This window comes from Aulostomus chinensis, chromosome 7 (assembly GCF_037954235.1).
Source record: "Aulostomus chinensis isolate RoL2024-O1b breed Wild chromosome 7, RoL_Achi_v1.0, whole genome shotgun sequence".
Classification (NCBI taxonomy): Eukaryota; Metazoa; Chordata; class Actinopteri; order Syngnathiformes; family Aulostomidae; genus Aulostomus; species Aulostomus chinensis.
In genome coordinates, this window is record NC_141326.1 from 4,554,054 (window position 1) to 4,576,283 (window position 22,230).

The 22,230-nt window shown below is 40.7% G+C and overlaps 1 protein-coding gene across 1 annotated transcript in view; it reads right to left on the minus strand.

Moving 5' to 3' along the window:
* cdh13 (cadherin 13, H-cadherin (heart)) overlaps positions 1-22,230 on the minus strand; it is a 467,163-nt gene that overhangs the window by 334,240 nt on the left and 110,693 nt on the right. Inside the window, exon 2 of the mRNA XM_086208214.1 lies at positions 3,198-3,318. Within this exon, the coding sequence (XP_086064340.1) occupies positions 3,198-3,318 (121 nt within the window). The remainder of the gene's footprint in view (positions 1-3,197; positions 3,319-22,230) is intronic.

Consider the following 22,230-nt stretch of genomic DNA (forward strand, 5'->3'; position numbering starts at 1 on the left):
CCCGAACCCGCCGGTGGACACCAGAGGTGAGGGGAGCTGTCAGGCTGAAGGCCAAGCAATGTGCAGGCATTGCAGATGCTGAGGCAAAAACTTGAGGGGAAGGCAGAAACTTGTTCACACGATTTACAGTGGGAATGGGAGGTCTACTGACGTCAACAGGGGAGATAGTCTGACAGTGGAAGGATCCATGATGGGGTGGATGGACAGAATTTCTAGGCACAGCCAGATGATGGAGGATGTTGAGTTTGGTGGCAGGAGGATGTCTGCTTTTTGCAGATTATGTGGTCCTCTTAACTCCATCAGGCCATGACCACCTTGTTGGTCATGGCCTGATGGGTCCTGATGGGTCCTGCCTCAGGTGGAAGAGTTCAAGTATCTCGGGATCTCGTTCCCGAGTGAGGGTAGGATGGAGTGGGAGATTGACAGGCGGATAGGGGCGGTGTCCACAGTGATGCGGGTGCTAAACCCTTCCATTTTGGTAAAGAGGAAGCTTAGGCAAAAGGCAAAGCTCTTGATTTACCGGTTGATCTACGTTCCAACCCTCACTTATAGCCATGAGCTTTGGGTGATGACCGAAAGAACAAGATTGTGAATACAAGCGGCCGAAATGAGTTTCCTCCACAGGGTGGCTGGGCTCTCCCTTAGAGACAGGATGAGAAGCTCAGTTACACGGGAGGGGCTCAGAGTAGAGCCAGAGTCAGTGGTGGGTCTGGCATCTGAAGAGGATGCCTCCTGGACTCCGGGTATGAACCGGGAGGAGGCTTCGGGGCCAACCCAGGACACGCTGGAGGGATTATATCTCTCAGCTGGTTTGGGAACGACTTGGGATTCCCTCGGAGGAGCTGTGGAAGTTGCTGGGGAGAGAGCTGTCTGGGTTTCCTTGCTGAGGCTGCTGCCCCCGCAACCCAGATAAGCAGAGGACCACACACACACACACACACACACACACATATATATATATATATCTATATATATATATATCTATATATATATATATATATAGAGAGAGAGAGAGAGAGAGAGATATTCAAGCTATGTGATTTAGTTACATCTAAATTAATATGCTGACCTCGCTGGTCTGCTGGGCTGCACCCTTGTATCAAGCTGAGTTCAAAGTGTGCATACAGGATCTCAGAGCTGACTTGAGATTGTAGCCTTGGCAAACATCTATATTGATAAATGCTGGGATTCGTTTGGAAATGACTGAATGCCATAAAGAAGGGGCCAATATATGTATATCATTAATCTCCGAAAAAAACTTGAAGATTTGCCTGTTTATTCTGGCAAATTTGTGCGTTGCAAACTTCCAAATTTTGAGTTTGTGACTGTGCATTTGAATGTGTGTGTGTGTGTGTGTGTGTGTGTGTGTGTGTGTGTGTGTGTGTGTATGAACCAGCCCAACACCTCAGTTTCAACTGGATAACAAAGTTACAATGAGCACCTGAAACAGTGGCCCTTGCCATGTCTTTTCAGTGGAGTGGAATGAATATAATCACTGAACAGATGAAAATGAAATGGTAATCAAATTCAACTTCACCAAAGAGGATCTGCCCTTCACGAAATTTAGAATGAATGCATGAACTTATGAAAATGAACCATTTGAATGTAAATCCAAAGTATTCCAAGGACAAGGCCTGTTTATTGGAGTCACAGTTGACAACCTCGGGGAAAAGAAGGGGGAAAGAATTGCCTCATTTATGACTTACAGTGACATTATTAATTTTGATTGTAGTGTGGCAGAGTAACAGTGGTCAGATATTTCGGAAATGTCAGGTCCTGAGTGCCTGCCAATCTTTTTAATGACGCAAAAGATATGCAACTACTGATGTGTTCTAAAACAAAGTGTGAAACCCACTGATATTTGTATTTCCATGGCAGCAGAAGATATGTAGTGTTGATGATTTCATGATGATGATGCTCTCATAAGCATCTGGGAAGTGGCAAGGATGCTATCTGATTCTGGCAAACAGCTGCGGGCCCACAGCCAAACAGCTGAAGTTTCTGCCTCCAAATGATAAAATTGATCAGTTTCAATTATTGATAGGACATGAATCATGAACTGCAGGATGTAACACAATCCACAGGAGAGGGATGATGTATTACGCTGTTAGGGTCACAGCCAAGTACCAGAGTAGAGTAGCTTCCCTTTATATCCTCAATGATCTACAACCCAGTGTGACCACTTAACCTGCAGAGAACGTACAAACCCAACAACGACCATGTTTTTTTTTTTTAAGTCTCCCTGTCAAAAGGAGGTTAATATTAATTAACCAATGCTGATCTTTCCATGTGTTGTTTTGAACACCACTATTCTGTGCCAAAGAATAATTTGAGAGTACAGCAGCAGTTCAATGCATTTCAAAATCAGGACACACATACAACAGTATCCTTCTCAAATTGCACTTTGTTGTAATCAGTAAGATAAGATGATGACGTGACGTACTTCACAGGAGCAAAGTAGCAAAGCAGTACAGCAATGAAAGGATAGAGTTCTGCTGGACGAAGATTAAGGGCAGGAAATATGCAAACAGTGAAAGTGAGAAAAATGCCCAGGGAATTTGTTTGTTTAGCAGAATGTTCTGGATGTAGACTCACGGTGATCTTTATGTCAGCAATATGGATTTGAGAATTTTCCATTGGAACTCCGTTGCCTCAGATTTTGTAAAGCAGAAGAGTGTGAGAAATCTGAATGGTCACCCCAGTAACAAGAAGGTGCCAAGGCTCTTTGACCATCTCCATGACAACAACCTATCTGCTGGTGAACGTGGTGACCTTCTTTTGAATTACCCCTCACAACTTTCATTGATCTTCCTGCAGGCAGTCTATCATCTACGACTCAAGGAAAATGTTCATTTGCAGACACAACTGTTGTTGTCATATTGTTGGAAGATAATTTTTCTGTGCCCTGTTTACAACTGCTTATAGCTCCAAAGAACAGTTAGACTGTGAAGACGGAAACTGTGCAGACAAACTCTCAGCTATCCCACTGACCTGGAGGGAACTTGGCTTTTCTCTGCTCAGCTCTCCTGGATATGCCTTTATTCAAACCCTCAGGAGCCAGACAAGCAGACTCTGGGTTTAAATGTGTTTGCACACCCATATGCAGATTTGTATGGAGAAATAACACAGAATTTAAAAGAAAGAGAGAGAGAGACAGAAGGAAAAAAACTGAATTTTTACCATCCATTTTTACTAACCTTGTAGAAGTGGCTGGCCTTTCTGGAAAGGTCCACTGTATGCCACCTGGTATTGTTTGACCTGAAAGCCAGGCACACAGCTCCCATGGTGGCCGTCCTGTTGGCCACCCACAAGGGCAACCTGCAACAGACAGAATAAAGAGATTATACACCAGAAAATAAACCGAACTAAAGTAGCCATTTAATCACTGTGTTGCGTTTAGACCTATTCCTCAGTTAAAATCAACACAGACGATTCCCCATAATTATCTCTGATTTTTTGTAACTGTTCAGATTTTTTATGTCCAATTGACTTATTGTCGAGTTCTTATTATGCCGTTAAATCTATGATTTTTAACAGTTGTCAGATTTTTTTTTTTTTCATTTACAGTATGTATTGTTGTGGCGGTGCGGTGGTGCAGTGGTCAGCACTGTCTCCTCACAGCAAGACGGTTCCGGGTTTGAGTCCCGGCTTGGGCACGGGGTCTTTCTGTGTGGAGTCTGCATGTTCTCCCTGTGTGGGTTCTCTCTGGTACTCCAGCTTCCTCCCACAGTCCAAAGACTTCAAATGGGGACGAGGCTGATTGATACTCTAAATTGACCGTAGGTGTGGTTGTGAGTGTGAATGGTTGTCTGTCTCTATGTGTTGGCCCTGTGATGGACTGGTTACCCTTTCCAGGGTGAATCCCGCCTCACGCCGAAGGCTGCTTGGATAGGCTCCACCCTCCCCCCCCACGACCCTTAATAGGATAAGTGGAAGAAAATGAATTGATGGATGGATGAATGTATCGTTGTACACATTTTATCAAGCCATTAGCAATGAGAAATTAAAAAGAATAATTTCAGCGGTAAATGGTCTGATGCCCTTGGTTTGTGATACAATTGGTTTATACTGCATATTCTCTGCTAATGCTGATGAATTGACAGCTTTTAATATTCTCCTGAATTCTTGAATATTAACAACAAGATTCAGATTCATCTGTCAAAATGCTTACAATAACAGCAAAAAAACTGAAGTGAAAATACCAGGGAGGTTGAAACACTGTATTCATTAACCCTGGCCCATCCAAAAACATCTTTCTCTTTTAGACAGTCTCATTCTATCATAAACGTTACTGACACTCTTGCATGTCTACTGATCTCTGATCCATAAACCCATTAATGAAAGCTGGATCAAATACCAAGGGACAGACATCAGAACAAATTCTGCACCAGTCCATCTGCACTGACGGTGAGCCATCCGCTTCCATCTCTAAATTTTGTGAAGAGTTTTGGCTCAAGAGAACTAACCCAAAAAGGCTCATCAGGGCAGGTGGAAAAGGTCGCTGCTCCTGTTTGTCTGGTGATGCCTTATGTTGGTTATCATTCTTGATTTTAAACCAAATTGACCTCATATTGTCACCACAACAAAATGCTTTGTGTTGTTTCATTATATTACCAGAATTATATTACCAGAACAACAAGCTATAAAACCTCTCTTTGTTTGCCTAACCCTTGCCACAGGGCCAGATGTTGTCAGAGCACCACAGCATGAACATAGCACATATATGCACACAGTTGCTATGCAACTAGGACGTACACCAAAAATTGTCTTTACTGTATGTTCTTCCAGTGGAGGAGAGGAGGAGCAATTACAACAAATTTGAATGCTGAACAAAGTCAGGATTCTCCTCCATTGCCACGACTCTATCCATCCATCCATTTTCTTCTGCTTATCCTGTTAATGCTCACAGGGTGGGGGGGTGGGAGGGGTGGAGCCTATCCCAGCAGCTTTCAGGTGAGAGGTGGGGTTCACCCTGGGTGGGTTGCCAGTCCATCACAGGGCCAACACATATAGACAGACAACCATTCACACTCACATTCATACCTACAGTCAATTTAGAGTCTGGATTAACCTGGTCTTGATGTTTTAGGACTGTGGAAGGAGCTAGAGCACCCAGAGAGAACCCACACAGGCACAGGGAGAACATGCAGACTCACACAGAAAGATTCCGTGCCCGAGCCGGGACTTGAACCCCGAACCTTCTTGCTGTGAGGCGACAGTGCTGACCACTGCACCACAGTGCCGCCCCCATTGCCACTATTGTGAACTGCCAGATTACTTGCTGTTGGACCCGCATTCCAGATTAGCTACTATTGGAGGTGCTGCCTGTTCACCTGTTATTGGAAGTGTTGCCAAAATACCTGCTATTGACCTGCTGACAGATTACCTGCAATCGGATGTCCTTCCAGTTTAACCTGCTGTCAGACATGCTGCCAGATTAGTTTATTTGGCCACGCTGCCAGATTAGCTGCTATTGGACACACTGCCGGATTACATGCCATTGGATGTGCTGCCAGATTGCCTGCTTTCGGACACATTGCAAGATTGCCTGCCTTTGGATATACTGCTAGATTACCTGCTATCAAACAGACTTCCAGATAAACTATCAGACACTCTGCCGGATTATCTGCAATTCAACATGCTGCCAGATTACCAGGGCTGGAGCCCACCCTTAACAGGCCGCCAGTCCGTCACATTCATTGTATTCTATATTACTGAGGCTTCTTGATTTCTCATGTTATTGAGAAAATATTGCAAAGACGTATGTTACCTCATGCTATTTTTGTATTTGCAAATATGCTTCCAGTTGTTGGCAATTCAGAGGACCATTTTAGAAGCATATTTTCAAAAACTGGACAGTCATGCTACATTGAAACAGCTTGATTAATTTGACACACCTAACAGACACAAGTGATTTTCTGGCAATTCCACATTCCTCAAATAAAGGTCGGAGTTGCATTGTATGCTGATAGGTACAGTAGGGATGCAGAGAAAGGAAGCCAAGAGATTGGCAGATCACTAACAGTTAAGTGTTGTAAAACGTTTTCAGGCCTGGACTGAAATCAGCCTGGACACGGTGGATATAAAACCAGTACCAGAGTGAGATGGATGGACAATGTGCCAGTTTTATGTCCTGCACTGCTCCTTACTATTTAGTGATTGAAGTTATATGAAACTTGATCAAAAGAACTAAACATTTTCAAAAACTACAAAAAAACATATTCTGTTGTGTAAAAATATGAAAAACTGCTGGATCATCACCTCACAGTGCTGTAATTAAATAGACAGTACATCATGCACAAGACTGAAGACTATGCAAGTGCAAATTGTGCTATCTGTCACTTGTATGAGGAAAATACATAAAAAGTTAAAAGAAACATCTCAACAGGGAGTTGTAACTTTAAAACACAATGTCCCGATGAACATATCTCAACACAAAAATGAAACACTTAAGCATAAAAGCAACAACAACACTGATGAGACGCCTCTTCAGATTGCTTCCCTTATGATAAATTGAAGCTGCTGAGTTTTGGGTTGTTTTTTTTTCTTACACATTATAGTGAAAAAAATCCATGATCCCACAGTTAGAATGATGAAAATACATATAATGAAGCTGATAACACCTTTGAGAATAACTGTTGATGAAGCTCAATGTAGGTTCAGTCAGGAAGACCAGATATTGCACCCAGGTGTATGGCTTCCGTCTCCGTCCTGTTCTGTTATTCTCTCTTCTCGCACATGCGCAGTCCCACTTCGCCAACACTTCTTATTCACTTAGCAACAGCACACTGAGACACTGTCATTGCTGGCCAATCATAATGATATCATCAAACTAGCATTTTCTATGTAATAAACATGATCTCTTTCTGTAAATATCTCTCCTGTTTGAAATGTTGTGAGTTGTTGCCCCAGAAAACTAATCAGAACACACAGCTGGACGCTGCACAGATGGGACTGGTTTAGAAGGTAGAAAGACTGTTGTGACGTGTCACGTATGTTCTCAGGTATATCTAAAGTTATCAGTGAAAGGTGGCTGGAACTCAGTGACCCAGAGAAACCGTGAGCTGGCAGAAAACATGTGGGAAGAAGCTGGAATAAATACACAAGGGAATTGGAGGCAGTCGAGCAAGACTCCACTTTTAGCCACTCTTGTCCACTCAGGGAGTCTGGAGCACTTGGTGGTCACAGGCATAGAGGGAAACTAGTAACATGGCATATATATATATATTATATGGCTGAGAGTTTAAGGGTTCTATACAATATCTTAGCTGTTCCTGGGACTGTGCTCTTCTGGACTGAAGTTTCAGGTTTATACCTGGAATCTGATGGAGCCACTCTCCTTGTTTGCGGGTCACCGTCCCAAGTGCTCCTACTACCACAGAGACCTCGCCAGCCTTGGTCTTTCACATCCGTTCTAGCTATTCTTTTAACCCCTGGTACTTCTCAACCTTCCCATCTTCCTGGTGTTGGCGTTGGCTGTTATCGCCACATCTATCATCACTGCCCTCTTCTGCTGTTTGTCCACCACTAATATGTCCGGTTGGTTCGCCAGTGGAAGCAAATTGGGCAAGCGGCCTGCTAGTCTGCCTCCCCACAAACATTCATTGTGCTAAGCTAACTCTCGGACAGCTGGTCTCTGTGGGTCAGAGCTCCCTAATGCAAACACAGAAGAGAGAGAAGGATATCTATATTTCCCCCCCCCAAAATTTTGTTTCTAATTAGTATTTCTTTCAGACCTGTTGAGGCAGAAGCATACACTAACACAGGCTCGCTCTCCCCGATCCTGGTGGTATGGATCAGTGAGTCAATTTCTCACTCGCTCCTGGCGTAGAGCTTGATGTCATCCGTGCAAAGCAGGTAGCTGATTGTTGCCCCGCTTCAGAATCGGCATCCGTAACCACTCTTTGTGATGATCTGACTGAGGGGGTTCAGGAGTATGGAGAACAGTAGCAGTCACAATGTCTCCTTGGTTTATGCCGCACTTTATGTTAACCCTTTGGGACCCAAGCTGATTTGGAGGTAATTTTACATCCTTTGCTTTTGAGCTATTACCTTGCTCATTATAAGGTCAATCTCTATGTGCTATATCTTCCTTTTTCAGGACTGTGTGCTATCCAGATATGCCATCAGTTCTTACATAGAGTTTATATATGAAATATTAAAAAAAAAAACATTTGCATTTGACAAAATTCTTTGATTTTCTACATGTTATAACCACCATGGTGGTGGGCTCTTGATTGATTATTTGTCATAGAGGAAGACATGATAACCCAGGAATCAGTAGATTTGTTCTACTCAAAGGTATAAGGCAACTTATTACTTTTCAGTCTTTTATCAGTCTAGTGGTAAAAAGATACATTCGATGCAGATGTATTCGTCTTATATCATTGTAAAGCTCAGTTACTGCCGTTTCATGTGATATGTGTGCCGTATTCGTCCAATCACAGACTCATGAGTTATTTAGATGAGAGTAAAAGGAGTGTACATCAATGCACAGCTTTTTGCAAACTGTATTTTTGATTAAATTCAGCCAAATAAAAACAAAAAAAAAATTCTAACAAATACTTGAACACAAAAATAATGATGTGATAGGTACCACTGTCAAGGCGCGGCTGTGCAGTTCCACATGACGTGAGTGTGGTCGAGCTCCAATGAAGCATTCCAGAGATATTTAAATGCAAAGAATGTGTTTCTAGAGTCATGCACTTTGCCTGAATGGGTCCCTAAGGGGTAACTTGCACTATTGACTTTGAGGTGGCCTCTAGAGTTGCGTTGCACATCCCCATCGAGTTTCTGATGAAGGCTCTCAGTTTAGTGTTGATGGTGTACTGTTCCAGACATGCTAGTAATCAATCCAGGCGATGCAGATGTTGGTCTACAGTCTCGGGTGACTGTTCTGTCAACCAGTGTCTATATATTTATATATATATATTTATATATATATATATGCTGTATTTTATACTGTATATCTAGCCTGTAGCTGCCTGTTAGCAACAGATAGCAATTGCTTGCAATAGCAATAGCTGCTTTCTCAACAACTTCTGGTATCTTTGCTTAGCATTGCTATTACCCTGATGATGGTGGGATACTGTCCTGCCCACAACTCAGGAAAATATGTTTCACTAAAATTAAAGATCAACTCAATGCCAGGCTGGCAGGATGAACTGAGGACCTGGCAGTGACTGACACTGCATATTAAAGTGCAAGTAAGAGCTTGAAAGTTTTCTGTCTAAAACTCAGTCTTGTATTAAGAGTTGAAACTGTTAGAGGCCAGACAAGATCATGACAGACTGGTCCATTTCCCATTCCATTCGATTAACCCGCTGTTTTACAAGGCACATTTGTTCATGATAGAGTTTCAAATTATTCTCAATCATTTCCATGAATACTGTTGTGCATATGGTCATGAATAAAAAGCAAGAAAACACTGTTTTAGGGGTGCAAAATGTATCTCAGTGTTTTGTCTTCATGCCTCCACCAAATACCAGCCCAGTGAACCTGTAATCAAAAAGTAAACAAAAAATTGCATATCAACCCACTGTTACAATTTCACTGGTAGAACTTTTAACCTCAAAAGAATAGGTCAATATCACTGACTGTCAGCTGAGGCAGGGCGGATGCTGCTCTGTTGATATGCACTATCCTGCTGCTGCAGATTAACCACGAAAACCCCAGCAAGGGAAGCATGATTTCTCTAGTATTTGCCATATAAATCTTTACCTGCAAAGAACTGAAGAGTAACAGTTCTGGAATATCATCAGCTTGATAACCTGACCTACATAACCAATATAACTGATGATACTAGACATGCTTTACAACACACATTACAGTACTTTAGTTATATCGCAGGGCTCCAGACTGACCAGGCTTTTGAGATACCAAAAGTAGTCCTAAAAATTACTGCCACTTGCATCGCCTGCAAATTTGACAGCCTTTTTCTCTTGATGTTGAGAAACGAGGAGGGCAGGAGTCCACCACTGTAGGCCTGTGTGTGATGGGCGTAGGATCTAAAAGCGAATAAACTGTGGGGTCATTAATCCTCAAAACCGGTACTCACCTCCTCTACTTCCTGCTACTGTATCCTGCTGATTGGCCAGAGAGGATGAGCTATTATCTACGGCAGGTGAGAAACAGACTGGACGTGAAAAATAACTGAACTATCCCTTTAATAAATAGTACCATTATGCTTATTCTCAAAGGCATATTTCTTTCAAGGATAAAAGGGATTTTTTTTTCTTTTAAACTGTGGCTCTTGCAAAAAAAAAAAAAATAAAAAATAAATAAAATAAAAGTATCTCTTTACCAGGGCAAGGTTGAGAACTATGGCTCTTCAGCAACAAATTATACAGTTCAAGGAGGAACGGACTGAAAAGTTAGATTCTGAAGATGTTGTTGAACCAAAATAATGGTCAGAAAACAATATTTCCAAAAGAATGGCTTAGGTAGAGCAAAAATACCAACCTCTGAACAGTTGCCTCTGCTTTAAATAGGTCCAAAACACACAAGAAAAACAAATTTACTGAGGCAGCTCACCAAGCACCACAGCAGCTTGAAGTAAAAATATGATGAGAGAGAGATATTCATGAAATTGCATCACCAGTTCCAACGCTATTTCATCAACAAGAACTTTCCATTCATTCAGTTTGTACTGTGATGACAGCAGTGTTGCTGATCGCATCGCTGTTGATGTTTAAAATAAGGCAAAACATAATTTCTGGAAGATGTCTGTTTATTACCAAGCCATTTTCACTAATACAGATAGAATGGGTACAAATATGAATAATTGCTGTACAAGTCGATTTAAGGTGTAGTCCCTAAATTTTCTGCTTGGGCTTGTAAGAATTCTCGCTGAGAGACCATAACAATCTGGAGTGGTCTCAGGAGCCCATTATTAATAATCATCTGTACACAGAGCTATAAACCCATGTACACAGAACTGCATGCGGATACCTACAAAGACACCAAACACTACACACATCCCTCATCAGAAACCATCCACATGCACACCCATTCTAATGTCCATTAAGTGGATAATATCATCCATCCAGCCCCAGTGCCTCACAGTGGGATAGTGGAAAAATGCTAATGAGGATGTTGTTAGCAAAAGAGAATGCCATTGTAGAAAATAATTCTCCTTCAGGGAACCATTTTTAAAAAGCAATAGTCACATTAAGGTTTTACTATTCAAGCCTGGCAGTATAAATCAAAGCACTTCCTCATTTATGTCCATCAGTCATCCGCTTCCAAAAATTCCTATTTTCATAAGGAAGAATGAATAAAAATATTAACTCCAAGGACTGTGTGGACATTATTTTATAGAGGAAGATCCATATCAGGAGAGTCTTCCGACAGTATGTGCGTTTGTATTTAACTGTGACAGAATGGAAATTATCAGCACGTAGTGTTTGACTTTTACGACTATCTGAGTTGAATATTAAATGGTCTCCACATTGTGATAAGTTCCCGAATTCGATTAAATGAAATAAGGTTGTTGTTTTTTTTGGGGGGGGGGGGGGGTGCAATGTTCGACATGCAGATATGCACATTGAGAGTCAAGAGTACAGACAGCCATCAGGAACAGGACTGCAGTGTTTGCTCAAAAAAGCAGACAAACTTCAAAATGTGTTTTCTCATGAGGGGGTTGTGAGAAGACATTTTTAGATTGGTTGTTTTATTTTTTTTATTTTTCTTTTGTATCAAAGCATCAGTATCCTGTGTGTGATCTTCACATCTCTGTGAATGAACTATTGCTCTGCAGTAACTGGCTCAGAGTGACTTTGCCAGAGCTGCGCACCATATAGAAGGAATAGAATGGTTTGGTACCAAGGAAACAAAGAGTCTTGGGCAGGTCTAATACTCACGCTCAAGCAACGATGGAGTCCAAGGATGTTTTTGTCTTTTTTTTTTGTCCCAAATGTAATGGGATGGCAAACAGTTAATCAAAGAAAAAAAAAAATCTGTAAGCATTTCGCGGAAGACAAAGTAGGACAGAGCAGTGCAGCAAACTGCAAACAGCCCAGTCATCCAGAAGATAACTGTCAAGTTACAGCATCAGTTGTGCACCCAATACCAAACATTTACGGTCCATCTGATACTGTCGTTCCTCCTGAACCACTACAAGACTTATCGGTTATTATTGACAGTATTTCACCCATCCATCCATAATCTTTTTAACTATTGCAATCCTCTGACCTTTACTTTCAGCAAAAACCTTCTAAGAATGTCTGGCTTCTCCTCTTGGCAATGCCTCCAGGCAGTTATTTCAGGCCTGGCTGATTGAACTGGGAGAGATCCATAACTGCACTTTCAATGGTCATGAAAAATGCAGGTTTAGAACAAACAGGCAAGTATGATAAAAGCATAAAGGTTTGTTGTTTTTTTAGCCCAAAATAAGGCTTGAAATGTAGGTTTTTTTCTTTGCCTGTTTTTTTTTTCTTTTCTTTTCTGCGAGGTACGCTTGACTATGAGGAATGTTACACAAATCTATTACATCTATTACTTTTCAATCATTCATCAATCATTAGTCTTGGCTGTCTTAAACTGTTTGTGTGCTTATCCATTTTCAGCTTTTATCCATTACACACTCAGTTTGCTAACTAAACCTCATGCATTCATTTTGAAGGAGATAAAGCATAATTTAGGGCATGTATCTAATAAAAAATAACATAAATTCTACGTTATGGGTGGAGCTTCCTCAACCTGGCAACTATACTACATTGGCTTTGGAATCACTGATGAGGAATGCACATCTTTATTTTAATAGGGGAGAGAAAGAAAAATAAAAATCAAAGAGCCCTGAAGAGAGAATAAGATAAAGAGGCTGGTTGCTTTGCTATTGATCAGTTTGCATGGAGGAGAAATAAATACAGCTAAGTATTGACAATGTCTTAGTGCCTTGAGGTTTATGTTAGCTTTCCACGCCGAGGATGCTCATTGCTCAAGGATCCATAGATTACACTACACCCAAAGCTTTTTGATCAACTGGCTCACTGTTCCCTGCAATAAAGACTCCAAGCACTCTGAGCTTTTCACATCACACTTTCAGGGCTTTACAAAGGCCCAATGAATTAGAAAACTGGCTCTACAGAAATGCATAGGCAGAAGTATTGATTAAAAGGAGAGACACAGATGACGAAGGAGTTATGGTGGCTTGCGGTGGCTGATGTTGCCGCTACAGTGGTGGTCAACGCATACTCATGTGAGTCGAGTAAAAACAGGTTGGCTCCTCGTGTAAGAGTTTGATATCAGTTCGAGTTCAAGTGCGAAGGATCCATCAGGTGATTTAGGCAATGACTTAGCAGGCCAGAGTGCATAGTAAATGTCACCTCTGGTGTAAATCAATACAGCCACAAGAATCTTCAGTGCATCTGACGAATAGAGATGGGGACGGCCACTACTGGTACGCTTGGTATTTACTTAAAGGGTAGAGGGATAAGAGGCTGTTGGAGAGGGACAGACAGATAGAGAGGCTTCTGTAACTGTTAGAGAGAATGTGTGAATGTGAACATACAAAATGTGTAGGTATGAACATGTTTCTGTCCAATTCTGTGTCATCTGTGCAAGCTTATTTCTGAATATTAGTCACATACATTTGCTGTTGTTGCATTATGGAGTTTTAAATAGCATTTTTGGTGAAATATGGGGGGAGGGTTTCAACTTATTGCGACATAAAAATCAAGCTATAAACCTCAGACTAAAAAAAATATGACAAGGATCAGCGACTTGATATCAAAACATAACCAAGAGGATGGTTATTTATGTCTGGCTGCATGTAATAATGCAGTGGGCAGTGCCAGAGTTTAAACAAGAACCAAAAAGGTCAGCAATACTTTGGTTATCAGTCTCTGTTTCCTTTAGATCATTTTATTGTTGTAATCTATTACTCTTGCTTGTTCAGTTGTGTTCTATCATCCATGAAACCTTTACCCACAGGAATGCGTGCTATACGAATAAATCAACCTTTCCTGAAGACGGAAGCCTACAACATATTGCAGATAGTTTTCAGTATAATTGAATAAAAATAACTGACCTCTATTCCTGCTATTTGGGCTCCAGCTTATTGTAGATGAACCCTGCTCTGCTGTTACTATTTATGCTGTGTTCAGGTGTGTTTCTCTGTATGGTTCTCTTTTCTGTGTATTCCTGTGTGTGAATGTCTGCAAGTGTGAATGTGATAATTATCCAGCAAACTCACCAGGATAATGTCTGTAGCAGGTTTGCATGTCTTGTATGTGTGTGTGTGTGTGTGTGTGTGTTTCTTCATGCAGACACATGTATTTAGCCAACAGTCCAACCACTCAGCCAGTCAGCCTTCCAGTGCTCTGACATTTCATCCAGCCACCAGCTCTCCATCCGTTCTCTACATCTCCCTTTCCTCCTCAATCTTACTCTGCCTCTGTCTCCATCAAGGTAAATGTCAGTGCACACGCCTCAGCCTAGTCTGGCTGACCCGTCCAAGCTTGGCTACATCCAGAGGCCAAGACGAAGCCAGAAAATCAGAGGGGGGGGGGGGGAGAATCAATCAGGCTGGGCCACAGACACCTGCAGCTGGCAGGTTAGCCAGGCATGGAGCACCTGAGTCATGAAACCATCTGGTTCCTGGCCTGGGCTGCCGAACCTTGGCTGCTCCTGATGGGCCTGTAAAACAACACTGGAGCAGTAAACACACAATCTAGCCACAGAGGAGGAGCAGCAGAGCAAGGAGAGAAGAAAAAAACACCATAAAGCAAAGGAACACAGGAAATAAAGGCTGCATAGGCAAATACACAGGGAGCACGGAGTAAACCTTTTAGATATGCAGAGAAAAAGACTATATTAAAATTGTATGGGAAAAGAAGCCAGAGGATCTGGAGAGCACGCAGGCACGGGGAAAACGTGCAGACTCCACACAGAAAGATCCCGTGCCCGAGCCAGGACTCGAACCCGGAACCTTCTTGCTGTGAGGCGACAGTGCTGACCATGCTGCCCTGCCCAGTCTAGCTCATAAAAAAATATTGATACTTTTAAAACATCCTTTTAAGGTCTGCGTCAGACATGCATGAAACCTGGCATGTATGACCTACAGACACTAAAGACGAAATGTTGTCAAATAATGTGATATCCTCAAAATTGCAGAAGTCACAACAAAAGTATTTCCTGTACACTGCAGAAAAAATTTAAAAAAGAAGTATTGTCGGTCTTCGCAACAGTTTGTCCAATTAGCATGAAAACTGTGCACTCTTGATGTGCACCTCATTTGTTACCAATCAGTCAATATGTGGTGCTGAGGCACTAAATTATGCAAAATTAAAAAAAAAAAAAAACAACTCAGTTTTTCCAACTCATCTCAGGCTTTTAGCACCAAATTAATAAAGTTATAAACCACAAAATATTTAGATTCCAGACAGGAAGTGTTTAGAATCTTGGTAACTAATTGTTACGACTTACATCATATCTTGGACTGCACTCATTCTTTTTTTTTTTTCAAGTCTATTTTTTACCTCCAATTAAAAAAAAATGCAGACTGGAAAGTTCTGCTTGCAAATCTATTGTTTTATTACAGTGCCTTGCTCTCAAAAGAATTTTTTGATTGCATAATAAAGACTAAAAATAACCCCTATAGTGATGCAGCCTCACAAGCGTTAACTAACTCTGGAGGTTGGTGTGCAGTTGCAGCCAGGCGGATGAAATTAACATGGTAGAATAGAAGACACCCCCACCCCATTACATCACTCCCAAAAAGACAAAAAGGCTACGCTAAGTCATTCAAAGCAGTTTCACAGCTATCCACTCACTCCTGCACCCGAGAATAAATGATCAAACTTAGTGTTGAGTGACAGGTCCAATCACACAGCATTGACAGAAATACTGGCATCTCTGCAGCCACACAGCTGACGGTTTGCTCCATCCATCCATCCATCCATCCATTTTTTATACTGCTGACAATAAGGGTTGTGGGGGGGGGGGGGGGGGGGGGCTGGAGCCTATCCCAGCTGACATTGGGTTGGGTTTTGGGTACATTCTGGATGGGTCGCCAGTCTGTCACAGGGCCATCAGGAGCAATTAGGGGATCAGTATCTTGTTCAAGGATGCTTCAACATGGGGGAAGTGAGAATCGAACCAGCGACCCTTCGGTTGCGAGACGGCCACAGTCAGTCACAAGCGCAGACTTCAACCTCTGTCCAGCCTTCTGCTCTCTGTTCTCACGACTACTTCCCCCCCAAAGAACACATCCAGCTGTAATGATTCAGTTTTAATCAGTTTTTAACTTTCAAGAGCATTTTCTATTACACATCGCTCTGCCCATGAAGACTTAGCAGCAATAAATGTCAGAAGAGAAATGAGAGAAATCAATTGACACTGTAACTACTTAGTTTGTGGCAACATTTTTACAAAATGTACATGTGAAGTTTAGATCCATGAGAATTCATAGAGCAGAAAAATGTTTACTTTATATGTGTGTCAAAGAGTTCAGCTGCAGAGAAACAGAACTGACAAGATGGTAATAATAAATTATGCACTGTATACATTTTCTCCTTTCAACAAATCACCATGTTTTTAGTCATATATTTTTATCATTTAATTCCTGTTACAAATATTGTCGATTTTTTTGAAATTGTGGAGTATCATCGCATCTTCACACAACGACTAATAATGGATCAGTGCTTTGAGTATGGTCTGGTTAGCTTTAAACTAAAAACAAAATATTCTTGGTAAATCCTTACACTCTACTGGTCACAATGTGGCTGCAGTACGTTGGAGTTGACTGGCAGGCCGCTGCATCACATACAGACCTACAAGGGTATCTTGTCGAGATGCACCGGGATCCCCAAATTTCATAGATAAACATGAAAAATGACACCCAAACTGTTTTTTTTTTGTTGTTTTTTTTTTAAGAAAAATCACGTGAATGTCCAGATATCAAAACGGCTGCAATCGACAAGTGCAGTGTGGGCAAAAATCTGTTCTTCTTTCAATTTCCATTTCCGGTCAAACTGAAGAAATTAAGAGAGAGGAAGAGAGCGTCAAATGTCCCACAGGTAAAGGGAGTTGGAGGTGGGGTCGACAGTTCAGTAAAACTCACATACCTCTGGTTTACCATTCGAAAACAGATACAGGAACACATAACAATGTGACGTGTCTTTACAATTTTTGTCTCTTTACAATGTGTGCATTCACCAATGACTGATATTTCTATTCACAGATCCCATGTTCTCAGCCAGCTCTCTTCCCACGACAAGATCAGTTTCATGTCATGTTTGATCGGGACAAATGCCATGCACATTGATAAATGTGTAACAATTTTCCAATGCTATGCATCAAAGCATTTGTTGCTAGTGCTACTTGCCAATGCCCTTTTCTAGAAGGCTTTTAAAATAAGAGTAATAAAAAACACATACATTGAAACATATGAAACAGATAATTGTCTTTTTTTTTTTTTAATTTCCCCTGTTTTAATAATAAATCAGTGATTCTGCTCAGCTTTTAGCTCACTGGGCATCTCATTCCATGTCTTGGCTACGTTAATTGAGACGGAGGTCTGGCCAAAGGAGGTTTTTCTGTATGGTACCCCACAGTTTCTTGTGGAAGTATTTCTGGTGGCGACTCCATTAGCTTGAAATGTTTTCCAACATGTCACAGAAAGCCTGTACATGTAAACCCTTCAAAATAAGTTTGGTGTTTTCAAATTTAGAATAGCTGTCAAAACTGAGCAAGTTCAGATCTCTCAGTATGTGACAGCGGTGTGATCTCTCAAAGAGCAGGGGGTTGCAGCAAATTGGCCTTCTGACTCTTTCACAGCATCTGAAGAGCTGCCTGGCACACAATGAGGGCTTCACTCACACGACTACATAAGTGATTTTACTTTGGCACTTTTACTGTTACATGTTATTCAAGCAGGCAGGTCCCATTGCGATGCAAATCCAACATCCCTAGGGGGATGTAAAGTTGCGTGGTAAGTGAGCTGCTATAACCCTGACAGTATCATTTCCTTACCGGCACTCTGCTCAAATCTTCTTTTCTAGTTGGCGGGCTTGTCAATATTTCTACCTCACACACCTCTCACTTCAGCGCACCAGAGCGCGGAGGGAGGTGTGAAGCGAGAGACCGAAAAACAACAGGAGCGTCAGCTGCAGGCACCAGCTGCTATCCAGCAGAATTCATTTGAATGCACTTTATTTCCTCCCTGTTGGGATTTGGCATGTCAATCTTAGCACTTTCAGCTTTATCTAGATGGCATGTTCATTCACCTTGAAAGGGGTATTTTGTCTAATCGCCTCAGTAAGTAAACTTGAAAAAAAAGTTTTTATAAACATAGTGGTGACTTTCCCCTGTCTTTGTTCAGGTTTGTTGTGTCTAAACAAAGACCACCTCTACGTTTTACAAATGAAGCTCCCAGCCAGGGCAGTGACAGATGGAAACCCGATGCAACGAGCAGACGTCTGAAGCTAAAATAAAGCCGCATTGACTGAAAAGTAACACCTTTTCAAAGCTTACTTAAGAAGGTTGATGCTATCACACTTCGCTCTCAAAGGCCGCAAATTGCAATACAATTCAAGTTTGGATGTCCCTAATCAGGAAGTTGTTTAAAAAAGCCCATCGGAGGCAGGAATTACTTGCAGATACACTGAGGGGAGATAAAGAATTGACACAGTCTGTGGACATGGATCACTCCATCATGTGTCTCAAGCTTTTGTTGGGAACTATTGGGCTCCAAATAGGTATTCTTAAGGGTGGTCATTAGAAGTGAAGGATTGGGGTCTGGTTTATCTGTCTTTATCAACGTACCCTTCTCTTACCAAGATGACCCCGATTCATGAAAGTACATGTCTGCTGCTGCTGATACTGAAGCTCTCTTCCACATCTCCATCCTGAGCTGCTTTTCTTCCTCCTTTTTTTCTACTCCTTGCAACTCTTTCCACCTCTCTGTGTATGACACTCTTTATGTTTCTTCTCAATTTTCTTTGTCTTTTGTGGTGCTTTCATTTCTGCTAACTCGTTATAACTGGAGGGTTAATGTGAAATAACATCATCACTTCTGGGTCAGAATGGTCAGAGCATGGATACCCGACCCGATGGGTCCTACTGGGCCAAAATTGTGAAAGGTTAGGTGAAGGTTAGCGTCAGGTAAAAACACATCACCTCAGTTTCAAAGTTCTGCCAGTCAAAATAAAATTAAAAAGTCTATCGACCTGCAACTGTTGGGCTACAACCAGTTTGGTGTGGTTGATGTTATGTACATGAAAACACATAAATGCAACAAAGATGCTACTAGTTACATTTCAGGTTGTCTGGAGGAACAAACAAAAGTAATCATCAAGGTAGTTTAAGCTACCGAATACCGAGAAAACAAGGCCACCAATCCAGTTGGAATTCATATAAAATGCAGATAAAACTTGTGGGACTCAGGTGGAAGGACAGCATGAATTAGTGACACATGCTTACGGTTTACAAGCCTGATAAATGGCAGAACTCAAATTTTATTTGTGAGACGAAGCTCTCACAGTGCACTTATTTGTAATTGCTTTGTCTGAATTTTTAGGCACAGAACTCCTCCTGCAGCTTTGAGAAAACTCCAACATGTATATTTTTAAGGAGTTATGGAGGCCAATGGCACACCTGCCCCAATGGAGATGTACTTAAATATATATATATATATATATATATATATATATATATATATATATATAGATGGATAGATAGATAGATAGATAGATAGATAGATAGATATATAGATATATATAATTATTTTATATATATACATATATATATATATATATATACATATATATATGTGTGTGTGTGTGTGTGTCTGTCTGTATGTATGTATGTATGTATGTATGTGTGTGAAGAAAATGTATATACATATATATACATATATAAATATATTTACATATACATATATACATACTTTTATGTATATATATACATATATGTACTTACACACACACACATATATATATATACATATATGTGTGTGTGTCTGTATGTATGTGTGTGAAGAAAATGTATATATATATATATATATATATATATATATATATATATATATATATATATATATATATATATATATATATATATATATATATGTAATCCATTTGAAATTAATGGGCATGCTTGTGAAAATGGCTTCTTCAGAGTGATGCCAATCGGTCACAGTTTTTACACAATCACATTACCTCAGTGGTGATGGTTACAACCATTGTTAATAAATGGTAAACTCAGAATTATTCAAACTCTAATATGATAACTCAATTATATTTTCATTAAATAAGTACTTGTAATACTATCATTTACTGCCAATAATAATGTTGTAATTACTTTTACATTATGTACTGTAGCTGATAATAAGGGAACACAAATTAAATGTCGATGTCATACAGTATGTTGTGTGAACACAACTATATATGTCAAGTTTTTGTTGAATAACTATTTACCATTTAATAACAACTCAGAAGTTGAATGCATACTGGATCATGGACTTTGGAGTTTCTTTCTCTGTCGTCATAAAAAATATAAAGACACAAAATATCACTGGACTCAATGAAGAAATCATAAAATGATCTATTAACAAAGTAACTATACAGAGACGATGGACATTATGAAGAATACAATGAATGTCCCTTTTACATGTTGCTATCTATTTGTTTGACGTGACACATCTCACACTCTGCATTCGTCTTTACCTTTTTGTTCCTATTTTTCCTGCCCGTCACTCTTGACACCATTCCCTTTACGACTCTTTGTAAAAAAAGAAATCACTTACTCCTTTGTTATTTCAGACAGCCACATGATTGCTCACATAGTCTGAAGTTAATGTGATTTAATCACTTAAGCATTAAGAGATTCTTTCTCCAAAATTAATCTTTTGTGCCTAATCTTCCTGGAATATGGATAAATACATTGTGACTGGGTTGTGCTATTATGCCTCTAAAGCGACAAGCCTTTCAGAGTTTGGAACACTGAGCATATGAATGAGATCTGACAAAAGAGCAGAGTTTCTCTGGGTCTGTTTAATACTTTGTATTCCTTTTGTTCATAACTGCTGTGAATGAAATGAAAAATGAGTTTGATTTTCAACTTAGATTTTTGTTATTACATCACAAATGAACAATTGTTTCTGATCAGTTTTGAGTTTTTTCTTTAAACATTTCATCTTTTTTTAAAGAAACTATATATAATATATATATATACTCATTTTCCATTGCAGGGTTTTGCACTGGCTGGACTGTACCACTGGAGCCTGGAGAGGCACCTCAGTCAAGTCTTGATATTTTGTTGCCTATTATAAAGCACATGTGATCATGCACTTATTTTAGCTAACATGTAACAGGTAAAGATGTATCTTTTCTTATCTACATGCTATTTATTTTTCTCTAAAGCAGGTAATGGCTGCAGGACTGCAGCTGCCCATGAACACACGCGCAGTTACCGTCTCACTTCAATAGTGGGAGGTGCACCGTGACACATCATTGTGTGCATGTGCATTTAGAAAGAAGACCCACCTGAACAAGCAAGAAAAAAGAGGCCAAAAATATATGAGAAATGAGAAGTACAAGACACTGACTCAAGGGGTGATAAGCATCAATGAATGACCTCTTGTTGTTCCCACCGAGAGCAGCAAACACCACAAACTTGAGGATATTGTGGGATCAAGAGCTACACTGGAGCATGTGTGTATTAGAACAATTTCCTCGCTCTCAGGCCACACATCATAGAGTTTCGGCAATGTCCAGAGCCTCACGGTCATGGACTGATGATGATATTTGATGATGATGTCATGCTGACATGCTGCCAGACCCAGTAGACATGCAGACACTGAAAGCATGAAAAGACATGGAGACTCAGCCTTTCTCTCTCAGCCTCATGCAGTTCCTGTTGTAGTCAGAAGATGACAATGTTACACAATATACAACTGTCAGTGGGCTAAAGCTTCACGCATTACGTTGTCATTTAGAAATGGACACATTTGTTGCTCACTCCAAATCTACAGTAAAATGCACCCATCAAATATAGTAATGGAGTAAAATGCAGTGTATTTCATTCAGAAATATAGCCAAAATACCAAGAGCCATCCATCTATTTTCTACTGCTTATCCGGTTAAGGGTCGGGGGGGGTGGAGCCTATCCCAACAGCCTCCGGGCGAGAGGCGGGGTTCACCCTGGACGGGTCACCAGTCCATCACAGGGCATCACATAGAGACAGACAACCATTCACACTCACAGTCACACCTACAGTCAATTTAGAGT